The sequence below is a fragment of the Nomascus leucogenys genome, chromosome 3, assembly GCF_006542625.1.
Source record: "Nomascus leucogenys isolate Asia chromosome 3, Asia_NLE_v1, whole genome shotgun sequence".
In the NCBI taxonomy this organism is placed as follows: domain Eukaryota; kingdom Metazoa; phylum Chordata; class Mammalia; order Primates; family Hylobatidae; genus Nomascus; species Nomascus leucogenys.
The window spans coordinates 11416636-11432311 of NC_044383.1; the positions used below are offsets into that span (position 1 = coordinate 11416636).

Sequence of the window (15676 nt, forward strand, 5' to 3'; positions counted from 1 at the left end):
ACGAGCCATGGAATATTTATTGTACTACTGTATGTCTGGTCCTGCGTTCTCCAAGAAGGTGCTAACATGTCTCAGGACTCTGAAAAGGAAAGCACTGATATGGTCATTTTTGGGGTGGGGAAGATTTTTCCAAGCTAGATAGATATTTCTCCTGCCCCTTAACTGGGAATATAAAAAATACACAACAGCAAAGGCTGCAGGAAATTGTACCCTAAGTCAGTAGCAGAAAAGGGTGTCAAACGTAGATTAAACTTGCATCTGTTTGGCCAGCACACGCCCACATCCACATTGGCCCAGAGCTATGGGAGCCACTACTGCCAGGCAGCAGAGGCAGCTGGGTGTCAGTGGAAGTGTTCAGACTCGAAAAACAGATGATCGTGCATTCTTTCCAAATGTGCAAAATATGAATCAGATCATTTATAACATGCCTGCAGCTGTTTGGTAGGGTACACAGGTACTAATTTAAAGTCTGATTCCACCCTACTCATACACACAAGTGTTGTATGCATGTGTATGTGTGTGCACACACAGCACCAGAACAGCCAAAGGCCTAGGGAGGCGGAAAGCTTGTTCACTGTGTGTCTGTGTACGTGCACAGTATCTCCATTTCCCCAAAAGGATGAGACCTTGAGCAGCAGCTTCTACACAACACTAGGTGGCATTTCACATAGAAAAGAACAGGCAGGCACACTGCAAGTGTGAAGGTCACTTGTCCATTGTTACATTTACCCTCCTTGAATCTCGAGATCTCCTGGAGTGTGACCGCTGTTGGTGAGCCATTCCTGCTTCAGAGACTAAATCAGCATTGAACATTTGCATCAAGATGTAATGAAGTAGATAAACGGGTGCCTAGAGATGATGCAGCGGGTGTGGGGGCTGGGGTATGATATCCAGGGGCTGTAGGGTTTCCTTCTGTGGGGATGAAAATAACCTGAAATTGATTGTAGCTACGGTTACACACTGTGAATATACTACAAGCCATTGAATTGTATGAGTGAATTATATGGTATCTGAATTGCATCTCAATAAAGATTCTTTTCTTTTTTCGAGACAGGGTCTCTGTCACCCAGGGTGAAGTGCAGTGGCACAAAGACTGGTCACTGCAACCTTCACCTCCTGGGCTCAAACAATCGATCCTCCCAACTCAGCCTTCCAAGTACCTGGGACTACAAGCACATGCCACTGTGCCCGGCTAATCTTTGTATTTTTTCTAAAGATGGGGTTTCACCATGTTGCCCAGGCTGGTCTCAAACTCCTAGGCTTAAGTGATCTTCCTGCCTCGGCCTCCCAAAGTGTTGGGATTACAGGCATGAGCCACCACACCCAGACTGACTTTTTTAATTTAAGGTAATAAACTCAAGTATGAAAGCAACTTATTCAATCCCTTTTCCAACAATGGAGCTTTTAGTCATCCCAGGTACTGCTGTACCTGTACATAAAACGGGAATGGCCATTTGCTTCTTTCTTATGTAGGAACTCATGCTGTAGAAGGACTACTCCCCTTTACAAAACATCCAGTGTGTCTGTATCTAAGGAAGGCATCATGGCCTTCCAAAGACCAATATCTTTCGCTGACCTTTCTGTTCCTTCCGCACCTCTGGTCTCATCTGAAGTGACTTTATCCATGACTCTTGGAGCATCCTTCTTAGGGACTGAAGGTAACATGGATGGGCCAGGCCTGGGGTTCTCTCTGGGATAATGAAAGAAAGCAATTGATAGGATAATGTAGATAGTGAGGCATTTCTCCCCATGTCCTATCGAAAAAGTAGATTTCCCAATTAAAGTTTTAAGTGGCTACTACAAAAAAAAAAAAAATCCCTAGGGAAAAGGGCCCCTGCCTAAATAAATCCAGATTCAAAAGCAGATGTATCTGGACTCCAGAAAAACATATGGCTGATTATAACCTATCACTTAAGAGTACACAGCCAGCCAGTAAACAGTTGATACTTTTCCAGTGGTTTAAGTTAGATGAATTAAGGAACACAAGAAAAGGAACATAGTCAACAGCTCCCAGCCTCCAACCATGGTTCTCACATTTTTCAGAGCCTCAGGACATCCAGAGGGGGTAAGCAGGTTCATTTAGCAATCAGATATGGAAAACTCAGCTTTTAGAAAACCACTCGCCTATGCGACTGACTTCTAAAAATCAGGCTGGGAATCACCTTTGAAACTGACCACACATTCCCGTGGGAATTTTTTCATTTAAGTACCTGTCAGTGTGGAGCTCTTCTGGAGCCAAATGTTGCAGCTTCCGGTCGCGAGTTTCGTCAGGTTCTGGAGGTGAGGAGACGCACACCTTCCCGTCCCCAGCCGGAATGGGGTGCTTAGGCCCTGGCTGCTCCTCAGCCTGCTGGGGCCTGGCTGGGCTGTCCCCATGAAGGGCAGCTGTATCCTCCATCCCCTGAGCCATGTCAGAGCAGGCTGGGTCCTGACAGCTTCCTGGCAGCGCCAAGTCACCAGCCACAACGGAGAATGCCCTCGTAGTACCTGCCTCAGGCAGGTCACCGGACGCACATGCCTGTGTCTCAGCTGTGCTCAGGGTGATGTCACCCTCTGCTTCCCCAGCAGCGCCTGCCACCTTGCCAGGCTCCAGGGGAGTGCCTGCCACTTCTCCAGTTGATGGCGCAGGGGTGCTCTTGTCGCCCAGGGCATTTCGCATTTCCAAGATGCCAGCAGTGACTCCGGGTCTCCTTTCACTTCCAAGCGTGTCACTGTTGGCCTCAGGCACAGTCAAAACCTCCCTCTGGGGAGAAGGGGCTTCCAGGGCACAGGTGGACCTTGGCACATGTCCTGGAACCCCTGTGTGAGCAAAGTCCCCGGGACCATCTTCTCCATGTTGACTGTCACAGGCAGATGTTTCCTGGTGCTGCTTTCCAGAAGGAATTCTGTCTTGGGCCACGGCCTCTTCTGCATGGCTATGGGGAGCCACCTGGAAGGCAGCGGCTCTCTCCACAGGGAGCTCCTGAGTAGCTGCTGGTGAAGGAAGACCTGAAGCTAATTCCTGCCTGCTCCTCTCCGGCTGTGAGTGAGCCTGGCCTTCCAGGCCTGGCCAGGCTGCCCCAGGCCCCTCTGGCCTCTCATCTTCCCTCAGTGTGGGTGGGACACCTGCCATCTCCTTCCCCACACCGGCACCTGGCAAGTTCTGCTCCCAGGTCAGCCCTGCTGGACCCAGAAGCTTGTCTGAAGCTGGATCCTGCAGAGCCAGATAGGAAATCTCAGCCTCTCTAGCCAACTCTTGCTTCTTCTCCACCTGGAGTCGAACAGGAGGTGCAGGGAGAGGGGCGACATCCACTCCTGGAGGCCCATCTAGAAGCTTCTCTGGGCCCAATGGCCTGGTGAGGTCTTTACCCACTGCACTCCTCCCAGCTCCTGCCTTTTCTCCAGGTGTGGTCAGGACTCCGAGCACAGGCTTCTCGAAGATCTTGGCGATGTGCTCCCTGAAGTCTGGGAAGCCAGCGAGGGTGGTGATTTGCTCGAAGCTTGTGTCTACACCACCTGATGTGCCCTGCCTTGGGTCCTGGGAAGGCTCTCCCATCCTCTCCATGCTGCCCTCTGTCTCTCCTGCTGCATCACCTGCCATGCCCTCCTTGCTGGCCTTGGCACCTGCACCCGGAGCTGTTGCTGCTTTCTCTTCCCCTGTTGCCTGCTTGCCCTTGGCCAAAAGTGGCATCCAGTCCAGGCATGGCATGAAGTCCACAGGTCCCTCAGTGGTTCTGGCTTTGGGACTGCCACTGCTGGCTTGTACTGCAGAGATTTCCCCACCTGCAGCTCCTGGTTGCAAGAGGGGGGCGAAGGAGCCAGCAAACAGCTTCAAGGAGGCAGCATTTTCCAAGGCAAGCAGGGGCTCCCCTACAGGACAGGGGCTTTCGCCAGGAGCTCTGGGGCCTGCCGAGGAAACAGCTTTCACTCCACTGTCTTCTGCTCCTTTCTGGACAGCACTGTCGACATGCAGGTAAGGGGTGTCAGGAGAAGCCACTTCTGGTGGCCCAGACAGCAGGAGCTCCTTTGGATCTGGGACAGCCTCGTGTGTAGAAATATCCATGGTGCTCCGGGGAATCCCACCCAGCTCTCTGGCTGGCAGCAAGGCATCCTGGCAGCTGGCCGTGGGCTGCTCAGCTTGGCAGAACTCACATAGGGCAGAGGTAGAAGCTTCCTCCCCGGAGGTAAGGCAGTGCTCAGTCTGAAGGAGGCCACAACTCAAAGTAGCTTCTCCAGGTTTCTCCGGAGCCTGCTGCTTTCCTGGGTCTCCTGCACCAGCGCTGCCACCAGTCTCAGCAGCCCCCGCCTCACCACCTCGCTCCCCAGCTGATGGGAAACTTGCAAGAAGCTTTGGGGCCTCTGCATCCGAAGTGGCCGGGCACTCCATTTTCTGCTGCGGGGCTGGCACTGGTTGCTGCCTTGCTTCCTGGGTTTCATCACATGCCTGTGTCTCAGGGGCATCCTGGGTGGGTGTGACTCCGGGGCTGCCGGGCGCCAGGGCTGGCAGGCAGGGAACTGCATCCAGGAGAGCTGTTGCGTCAGGCTGACAAGGTGGGGCCTCCCCTGTGTTTCCACTTGCCACCTCCCTCTTACTCAAGCCCCAGAGTGGGGAACAACCATCAGCTGTTTCAGAAGCTCCTGGATCCCTTTGACATGCTTCTTCATGCTGGCTGCCTTCTTCCAAGGCATCAGCCAACGCCTGTTGAGACTTGTTTGGCCCCTGCCCAGTGCAGCAAGTTTCCCTTCTGCTCAAGTTCCTTGCAAGAGAAAAGTCTTTTAAGACATCTGCTGCTGGAGGCGAGACCCTCGAGGACTGACCATCACCGCATGCTCCCTCTGGCCGCTTCTCCCCTAGTGCAGGCAACTTCCGTCTTGTTGGTGCTGACAATTCTGACTCTTCTGTCAGAGAACTCTCCCAAACCGTGTCAGTGGGAGAAGTTGGAGTATCAGACAGGGTGCCTTTGGGGAGCTGACTTTGAAGTTCTGATCCCAAAGCCTGCTTCTGTCCTCCATGAGTGGGCAAGTTCTTATCTTCCTGAGGTTCCACAGGTACATGGATTTGGGAAGAATCTGCTCCCTGGTCCTTAAAACCTGGATGGCTTGGAGAAGTCTCTTTCCCATTTTCAGGTGGCTGGGCCTGCTCCTTGAGCACGTCAAAGATGGATGCCTCTGGTTCTGCCTGGGATGGCTGGAGATGCTTCTCAGAAGATAGTAGGGGCCACTCGGATGCAGCTCCTCTTATCCAGCCTTCCCCTGGGCAGGATGGGATTCCCTGCTGATCTTGGTCCAGGATGAGCGCCGTGAGCCCCAGGTCTGCTGCCAAGTTCTCCCCATTGGGGGGATGTGGCACCCCAACATGAAATTCCTGTCTCGATGCATCACATCCCAGCCCGCGGGGTTGATCTGGGAATGTCAACAAGCCCTCCCCATCACAGCTGCCCATCTTCCTTATTTCCAATGTGCTCTCACCTTCCTGGGCTTTGGGTGCAACCTCTGCAACAGGAGTTGGCGGAAAATCTGATTTCTCTGGTTCTAGAGTCAGGAAAGACTCCATTCTTCCCAATCCTTCCCTGCTCTGAAGGGTGTCAGGACATTTGGGCTGCAATCCTGACCCCTCCCAGATGGCTCCTTCGGGAACAGTGGGCTCACCAGCTCCATCTGGCACAGGGGGCAGGATAGGGTCCTCCTCACCCAGCTTGTGTGGTAGGCCAGATGCATCAGCCTCTGCTGTCTGAGAGTGGGGCCCGTCCGTGTGCCCAGCACCCCCCTTTCTGAGTGGCTGTGCTGAGTGTGAGCTGGGATGGTCTCTGCTCTCTGCATCACTGCTTGGCTTTGAAAGCTCATCTTTGCCTACTTCTGGATCACGCTTGCTGCTGAAAGCCTGAGAGTCCTCTCTTTGCAGGTTCCCCGGGTCTCCACCATCAGGTGGCTCTGGGGCTTCCTCCTTTCCTCCAGGGCTGTCACCAGGTGATCTGCTTCCTTCTTTAGCCACGGCTGGGCTTGTGGCATCTTCATGGGCCTTGGCTCCATCCGTTGGCCCCAGTGGCCCTCTGGCACTTTCACTTGGTGCATTGGGAAGAGGAGGGGGTGGTACTCCTTGTTGGACCTCATGGCTTTGCTCCGTGTTCGAGTGCTCTCCCCTCTCCTGGGGTGATGGGGCAGGAACCTCTCCAGGGTTCCCTTTTGGATGCTCTCCCTTGCTTCCAAGATCTGACACTTGCCTCTCCAGTCCCACCAACCCTGCATCCACCACCTCTTTGGCTGCATCTGCAGAAACTGGCATCCCAGCCTTGGAAACTGATTCCCTGGACGATGATCCGGGTTCTTCTACAGCAATAGGAATCTGAGCAGCTGGGAGTGAAGCGAGGCTTGAAGCTGGATGTGCTTCCTCAGTCGGAGTGAGCAGGGAGGGTTCAGGGCTCACAAGCAAACCCCCTTCGGGCTGGCCGCCTGCTGCCACACAGACAACTTGACTGGGCTCGGTTCCTCGCATCCCTGTCTGTGGGTGACCCTGAACATCACTGGTGTCCAGAGCCTCCTTCCCAGAGCCCCCAGCCTCTGGCACCAGGGCAGGACTTGGCGAGCCCCAGGGCAGCTCTGCGTGCGGCAGATGTGCTCCCACTGGCTGCTGGCAGCTCTCCTGGGAAGCGGCATTCAATTCTGCTTCTGGGGCAGCCCCTGAATTGCTCCTAGGGAGATGGCAGGCCCTGAGGAATTCCAAGTCATCTGTTAAATACTGAGGCAGCACCTCCCCTTGGCCTTTTTCTCCGTCTGAGGCTCTTGGGGCTGGATCTTGTGGGATCGGGGCCTCGGGTTTTAGGGGGGACTTCTCCAAGACCACTGAGCTTTCTGTGCCCTGCTGGGCTGCAGCAGGGGCCTCAGGGGCCACTTGCACAGAAGCCACCCCCTGCCTGGACTCTGCGGGGGGAAAGCCACCTGCAGCCTCTTTCCCTTGGGACTCTAAACCACCAGGCTGGTCCCCCTCTCCACAGAGCGGTGCCTTCACTGGCTCTCTGAGGGGTACTGGCGACAGTCCAGGTGACTGGTTGATGCCACTGGAGAAGGAGAAGGAGGACTTCTGTCCTTCTTCCTTCGGCTCTCTCTCTCTTCCAGCACTGGGGATGGCAGCAATCTCTTGGTATGGAGTAGAGCTGTCCCTCTCAGCGGGAAATGCTGCCGCGACGTCTCCTGGGGCATTTGGGGCAGGTTCCCTCCTGGGAGACTGAGTCTGAGGACCATCTTCAGGTGCCGCTGCTGGACTTGTCAAGCAACCTTCCGGGGGACACTCGGCAAAGGGCATGGAGGATGAGGGGTGCTCTCGCTCCTGGGACGGTGGTGGGCTGGGCAGCAAAGAACCTTCTGGCCCCCTGGCTCCCTGTGGGTCCTTCCTTGGCTCAGTCACCTCTGGAGACACAAGGCATGGATCCAGGCTGGCAGAACTCTCAGAAGCGGTGCAGAAGCCTCCAAGCCCAACGCTGCCAACACTGAAAACATTTAATGTTTCATTGGTTATCATGGATGCCAAGGACAGAGCCACACTGCAGGCAGGTCACCCCCCAACCCCCCCCCCACAAAAGGCCACCAAGTGCCCTAACCACAGACACAGCATCCTCATGCAGCTCATTCCTCTCTGTGAGAGCCCCCTGCACCCCTCCCATAACCATTATGCATGTCCTCGTTTCCCCCAAAAACCACAGCAGGGCATCTCAAACACTCAGTGTGGGCCTTCCATGCTGGTCAGCAGTGAATAGAGAAATGTGGCAACTCATTTATAATAGTATAAAATGTGGGAAACCCAAAAAGGTTTTGTTTGTTTGTTTGAGACAGGGTCTTGCTCTGTCACCCAGGCTGAGGTGCAGTGACACAATGATAGCTTACTGCAGCTTCAGCCTCCTTGGCTCAAGCAATCCTCCCACCTCAACCTCCCAAGTAGCTGGGACCACAGGTTTGCACCACCACACCCAGCTAATTTTTAAATTTTTTGTAGAGATGGGGTCTTGCTATGTTGCTCAGGCTGGTCTCAAACTCAAGCAATCTTCCCACCTCAACCTCCCAAAGTGCTGGAATTATAGGCATGAGCCACCGTGCTGACAACTCAAAAAGTTGTTAATAAGAGTAAATCATAATAGGGGATTTGAACCAGTCCTGTGAAGATTACAGGCAGGTCTCCAGCACCCCTGGGGATCCTTAGATGTTCAGGAAAAAGCACAAGTTGGCAAAGCCAGGCTTTGAAATAAAGAGCGATTCCTGGTAATAGTTAACTTGATTCTTCACATTTAACAGGTGGGACAGGGACAGGCATAACCTCAGAATCATTTATATTTGGCTATGGAATTTCGGCACATGACCTATGTATAACTCTTGGGAGCTGAATCACCTTCATATCCATATTTGTCTTAACTGGAACACTTATCTGGGTAATGTGTGGGGAAAAAAAATGAAACACTCAGGGAACTTGGGAGAACTTGGCTCTGAATTTTGAACTTGCTGCAGCAAATTATTATAAAATGGCTTATTACATGCTGTATTTGGACTATGTTGCTCAATTCTACACAGTTTTAATGCTGTGCTTTTTTTTTTTTTTTTTTTTTTGAGACAGAGTCTCACTCTGTCACCCAGGCTGGGATGCAGTGGTGCGATCTCAGCTCACTGCAAGCTCTGCCTCTTGGGTTCACACCATTCTCCTGCCTCAGCCTCCCGGGTAGCTGGGACTACAGACGCCCGCCACCACGCCCAGTTAATTTTTTTTTTTTTTGTAGTTTTAGTAGAGATGGGGTTTCACCATGTTAGCCAGGATGGTCTTGATCTCCTGACCTCATGATCTGCCCGCCTCAGCCTCCCAAAGTGCTGGGATTACAGGTGTGAGCCACCGCGCCCGGTCAGTGCTGTGCATTTTTTAATTTTAAAAATAATATGTGGCCAACACAAAGTTTGGAAAATGCAGGAAAAAATCAGAAAAAATACTGCTACATGCATGCCACTTTCAGAGTCCTAGTGAATTTCCTGATTTTTCCTACACAATTGTTTGGGGGTACAATTCTTGTTATTTTTACATAATTGTGATTCTATATACTTGTTAAAATCATATATATTCTAGTAACAAGAGAAATTCCTCAAGACAAAGTTAACATAAGTATGGTTTTTCTAAAGCTTTTACCATCTTCTTTAAAGTTATTATGGGGGAAATATCAAAGGAAAATTTATGGAATCTTTCTGTAACTGTTTGTTACATGCACACGTATTCGCACACACATAAGCCCACAGTGTTCTGGATGGGGCTAGTGGAAAGATTCTCCTCTCAATGTCCACTACCAAAATTCCAGTTTTCCACACCAGGCAGTGCATATGCATTCATACATGAGGGATGCATACAGTGAGGTGGTGAAGTGCATTCTTGTTAAATTTTAAAAATATGCACTATGAACTGAATTGTGCCCCCCTCAAATCCATATGTTGAAGCCCTAACCCCCAATGTGACTGTATGTGGAGATAGGCACTTTAAGGAGGCAGTTGGGGTTAAGTGAAGTTATAGTAGTGAGGCCCTAATCTGATAGGACTGGTGTTCTTTATAAGAAGAGGAAGAGGCCAGGTGCGTGGCTCATACCTGTAATCCCAATACTTTGGGAGGCTGAGGCAGGCAGATCGCTTGAGCTTAGGAGTTCAAGACCAGCCTGGGCAACATGGCAAAACTCCATCTCTTTTTTTTTTTTTTGAGACGGAGTCTCGCTCTGTCGCCCAGGCTGGAGTGCAGTGGCGCAATCTCAGCTCACTGCAAGCTCCGCCTCCCGGGTTCATGCCATTCTCCTGCCTCAGCCTCCCTAGTAGCTGAGACTACAGGCGCCCACCACCACGCCCAGCTAATTTTTTTTTTTTTTTGTATTTTTAGAGACGGGGTTTCACTGTGTTAGCCAGGATGGTCTCGATCTCCTGACCTCGTGATCCACCCGCCTCTGCCTCCCAAAGTGCTGGGATTACAGGCGTGAGCCACCACGCCCAGCGCAAAACTCCATCTCTAAAAAGAAATATAAAAATCAACTGGGCATGGTGGTGCACACCTGTAGCCCCAGCTACTCAGGAGGCTGACGTAGGAGGATCATTTGAGCACCGGAGGTTGAGACTGCAGTGAGCTGAGAACACGTCACTGCACTCCAGCCTGGGCGACAGAGTGAGACTCTGTCTCAGAAAAAGAAAAAAAAAAGGAAAGGAAGAGACACCAGGAATGCACACACACAAAGGAAAAGCTATATGAGAACACCAAGAGCAGGTGTCTTTTGCAAGCTGGGTAGAAAGGCCTCACCAGAAACCAACTCCACCAGCACCCTGACCAGGACTTCCAGCCTCCAGAACCAGGAGAAAATACATTTCTGTATTTTAAGTCACTCAGGGTGTGGTGTTCTCTTATGGCAGCCCGAGCAGACTAATACCATAGACAGGTGGGTATTTACTGTCCCATCCTTTCAACATTTTTGAGGTTTCAATTTTTCCAAAACAAAAAGTTGGGAAAATAATAACGGATCAAATTCACTAGGTCTCAGTGCTTTGTGTGGATTATCTCATTTAGCCCTGCCAACAGCTGTGCAAGGTGGGCACCACCCTTGCCATTTGCAGATGAGAACCTTGGAGAACAGAGGCTAAGCATGGATTTCAGTGTGAACATCTGATTCCACTGGCCACAATCTTCTTCTTCACTCTGCTACGCAGAATAAATAAAAACTTCCAAGGAAGGCAAGAGCCTCTTTCCCCAGCCCCATTCCAGCCTCTCTGTCCTGCCCCTCACCTCTGAAGTACGTGCGGCGCCATTTGACATCCCTGAAGGAGGTGTGTACACAGCACCACCCCTGCACTCATCTTTATCTAACGCCTGTTCCTGCACATAGGACATGGGAATGGTGCCTGAGGACCCAAAAGAGAGCTGGCTACTGTCTCAACCAGATTTGCATTTTCTGACCCAAAAGCAGAGCTGACTAGGCCAAAGAAGAGAAAACTCAGAGGGTAAATTATATAAAACCCTCCAATTCACAAATGGTCACGGAGGACAGATGGGCCCATGGAGAGCCCTGGCCCAAGGGGGCTGACATCTGGAGAACTACTTGGGGTTTGGGTAAAGTGTCTTGGCCTGGCTTTCTGGAAAGCACCAGGTCCAGAACGAACCCGATGCCTCCTCCCCCGCCCCCACCCTTGGTCCTCCTCCTCCTTCCCCTCCCTTTGCTGCTCAGCCTCTGGACCTGGCAATTTTCCTTGCAACAAGCACTTTACATTTCATTATGTCCCACCCATTAACTGAAGTCAAACAGTTTAGTATGTGATAAGATTAATGGTGTGTAATTCAGAAATGAAGTGCTCCTATTTATGTCGGCTTTATCAAGCTGGAAATAAACGAAGCCACTTTCTTGTCCACGCCTCTGACAGGAACTGCCAACTTAGGAAAGAATGCGGCTTCCCTTCAGGCTGGCTGAAGTCGCTACCATCTGGAACAAGATGATAAATTCTACTTTGGCATCTTGTAAACTTGTGCGGTCTTATCAGAGAGCAACCAGGAACAAATTTTCCATGGAGTATGGGACACACAACAACTCCTCCCAAATAAGAACCCAGACATTGGTTTATTTAGCATAAGCTGGGCACCAGCAATCTCTTTGATTATCCATCAGAAGTAATTTTTAAAGCCAGATTAAAGCTGCTCACCAGGAGCAGATCTGCCTAAGGGCAGGAAAAAGTCTAAGAACTGATCTGTTGAGGGCTGTGCATTAATTGAAGCTTACATAATATCCTTTTATCCTTCGAGATTGAGTTGAAATGTGTAGGATAGAGGCTCTGCTCAGAATCCACAGGCCAGCACCCTGAATGGAAGCCTTTCACCCTGTGGGGGCACTGCCTCTGTGTGGAGGTCAGGGAGGGCCCAGGGACTAGAGCCTCCATCGCAGACCAGATGTCCACAGCACAGTGAAGGGAGAAGCATGGACAGGGGCTGGCAGGAGGTCATCTGCCACAACCAAGGTCTGAGCGGATGATGGGGATGCAGATGGGTTCTTAAATGCATAGTTCTGGAAACACACACGTGCAATACTTAAAGGGAGGAAGGAGGCCAGCTGCAGAAAACACAAACATGGCTCCTGCTCGACCATGCTTTCAGGAGCCGGCAAAACCATAAAGCAAAACTGTAAAGATGGAGAGTTGCCATGTACTAAACACTGACTCAGGCCAGCCCCTCCAGGCACTTTTTTTTTTTCTTTTTTTTGGAGACGGAGTCTCGCTATGTCACCCAGGCTGGAGTGCAGTGGCACAATCTCATCTTACTGCAACCTCTATCTCCTGAGTTCAAGCAATTCTCCTGCCTCAGTCTCCCAAGTGGCCTGGACTACAGGCGTGCACCACCACGCCCGGCTAATTTTTGTATTTTTAGTAGAGATGGGGTTTCACCATATTGGCCAGGCTGGTCTCTAACTCCTGACCTCAGGTGATCTGCCCGCCTCGGCCTCCCAAAGTGTTAGGATTGCAGGAGTGAGCCACCGAGCCTGGCCTGGGCACTTTTCAGTTACAATTGCATTTAATCCACACAACAGCCTGGTAGAGGGGTGGCCCCAATGCATACACGAGGACATTTTCCCGAAGAAGTTCAAGACAGGACCCAGGGTCAAAGAGCCGTTGATGCAAAGCAAGATCAAGCCCTGTGGCGCTGCCTCCTGTTGCCTTGTACTGGCTGCCTGCGCCAGCCTCTCACCGAACAAGTGCAGCATTCCCTTCTCCCATCTTCTCTGGCCCCCTTCATTCTGTTCTGCCAGCTGCGGCCAGAGCAACAGCTTAGAATTCAAAGTCTGCTCCTGTCACCCCACTGTGGCTTCGCTTTGCTCTCAGTTGTGGCCCCAACCTCCCTTTCCTGCCTCATCCCACATGAAGCTCCCCAGCCATGCATCTCCCTGGAGCCTGCAGCCCTCTGCTCCCCACCAGGTCGCAGCTCCACTCTTTGCTTCTCAGGGTAGCCTCCCTGGCCTGGGCTCCCAGATCAGTTTCTTTCACAGGCCTACCTAGTACTAGTCATGGTTCCCATCACTATGGTTGGTGACTGTTTCCCCTGTTGGAGTATAATGGAGGCCAGGCCCTAGTCTCCTTTCAATATCATATCCCTGGTGCCTGGCATATAACAAACAATAAAATGTTGTTGAATATATGAATGTACGAGTGAATGCAAGGATGGATGGCTAGAAGGATGGACAGAAACAACTGAACCCAAATCAAGGATACTAAATATACAGAGATGCACCCAAATTGTGGTTGTTTCACTAGAAGATTATGAACATTCTTTTTTTTTTTTTTTTTTTTGAGACAGAGTCTCACTCTTTCACCCAGGCTGGAGTGCAGTGGCGCAATCTCTGCTCACTGCAACCTCCGCCTCCTGGGTTCAGGCAATTCTTGTGTTTCAGCCTCCCGAGTGGCTGGGATTACAGGCCTGTGCCACCATGCCCAGCTAATTTTCATATTTTTAGTAGAGATAGGGTTTTGTTATGTTGGCTAGGCTGGTCTCGAACTCCTGAGCTCAAGTGATGCATCCGCCTTGGCCTCCTAAAGTGATCGGATTATAGACATGAGCCACCGCGCCCGGCCCAGATCACGAACATTCTTTTCTTCCATCAAGCATAGCATTCCAGTAATTCATTAGTCCAAACCTCTCATTTTACAAATGAGGAAACTGAGGCCCAGAAAAGGCAAAGTACTTTTTTTTTAATACTTCTGTGAAACAAAGTTAAGGCAGCACTTCTCAACCACACACCTCTATGCTCACTGGTAGGTCTGTGTCAGGGCATGCACTGCAAGTAATTTGTGACTAATTATAAAGTACTAAAGCCTGTGAATGATTTGTTATTTTCATAAATTACTATAATTCAAAAGATTATAAGATTTCCTAACATAACATCATCACTGTTACTCGTTGCATTCCGGTGTGCTTTCTGGAAAAGGAAAGCCGGGGTAGAATGAAAGCCAGTGGGTTAGTGCAATGGATTGAATGAATATTTTCCCCTTCAAACTCCTGTTGAAACTTAATCCCCAAACTTAATCATGTTGAAAGGTGGGCCTTTAAGAGGTGAAGGTGATTGAGTTGTGAAGGCCCTGCCCTCACGAATGGGTTAATCCATTCATAGATTACTGGGTTATCATGGTGGCTTTATGCGAAGAGGAAGGGAGACTTGAGCTAGCATGCTCATTTCTTTTACCAGTGATGTCCTGTGCCACCTCATAACTCTACAGAAGCCCCACCAGCAAGAAGGCCCTCACCAGGAGCAGCCCCTTGCCCTTGAACTTCTCAGCCTCTATAACTGTAAGAAATCAGTGTCAGGCGCAGTGGCTTATGCCTGTAATCCCACCGCTTTGGGAGGCCGAGGTGAGGGCGGACCACCTGAGATCAGGAGTTCAAGACCAGCCTGGCCAACATGGTGAAACCCTGTCCCTACTAAAAATAAAAAAATACAAAAATTGTGGTGGAAGGCACCTGTAATCCCAGCTACTTGGGAGGCTGAAGCAGGAGGATTGCTTGAACCCAGGAGGCGGAGGCTGCCATGAGCTGACATCATGCCACTGCACTCCAGCCTTGGGCAACAGAGCAAGACCCTGTCTCAACAACAAAAAAAGAAATCAATTATTTTTCTTTATAAATGCTCCAGTTTCAGGTATTCTGTGGTAAGCAACAGAACACAGACTAAGACTGACTAGCTTCTGAGAACTGCCAACTCAAATAAATGTTAACAGAGGCAGCAGCTGTGGTGGAGATGAGGGGATTCGAGGACTGAAAGGTGATCCCCAGCTCCCCACATTCCTACCTGGGCCCTCAAATTAGAGACTTTCCCAACACTTCTGAGCTCTCAGTGAAGTATGACGCTTCTGCCATATTCTTTGCTCCCTTATGGTCATGTCCATTGGAGGAGACTTCTCCGAGTGGGGATATGGGGAGAGCCAGCCCCCCGTGAATCCAGTTTCCCCATGGGTGGGGTTAAGGTGTTCGAGGTCATTGAGACGAGCTACCCCAATGCAGCCCCTTCTCTTCTCGCAGCTATTTGCCACGTGACGAGCTCCCTGGGGCCAGCCTTCCCCATCCTTCATGGCACCTGCACTGATGCAGCTTGGGACTTGGTGGGGAAGGGTGGTTTAGGGGGCAGTATGAGGAGCCCAGTTTTGGCATCCTGCAGCCTAAACTTGCCGTTGATACTGTTGACTTTCTTTTTTTTTTTTTTTTTTTTTTTTTTTGCAGCAAGATTTATTGTGAAGAGCTAAAGAACAAGCTTCCACAGTGTGGAAGGGGACCCGAGCGGGTTGCCCTATACTGTTGACTTTCTTATCTTTCTCTGACTGTGGCATCTATTTCATAATTTAGAGTCTGGTGGAAAGGGTTGCAATTAATTAGCTCCCCAAACCCCACCAACATTCAGGATGTCCAAAGTGCTCTATTTCCTCACACATTCTGAGGGCTTGTCAAGATCTGAATTGGCCCATGGGATATGTTGTGCGAATGATTTCTTCAGGAGAAGGAAGGCTGAGACCGTGCCCAAAGAAAGGAAATGAAACTCCAGAAGGTTTTCAGTCCTACCAACATGAAATCAGAATAAAACCAGCTAATTCACAGACCATGTAGATCTTCACAGTGACACAGATAAGCTTCTGCAGTCACCTGGTCAATTCACTGTCTTTGTTCCTGTCCTCGGCTTTG

General features: G+C 50.6%; 1 protein-coding gene across 1 annotated transcript in view; it reads right to left on the bottom strand.

Moving 5' to 3' along the window:
• The window catches only part of TACC2 (transforming acidic coiled-coil containing protein 2), a 262528-nt gene that overhangs the window by 161524 nt on the left and 85328 nt on the right, over positions 1 to 15676 (bottom strand). The window contains exons 4-5 of the mRNA XM_030806086.1: positions 2211 to 7463; positions 1577 to 1690 (exon numbers count right to left, since the gene is read on the bottom strand). Coding sequence (XP_030661946.1) covers positions 1577 to 1690; positions 2211 to 7463 — 5367 coding nt within the window. The remainder of the gene's footprint in view (positions 1 to 1576; positions 1691 to 2210; positions 7464 to 15676) is intronic.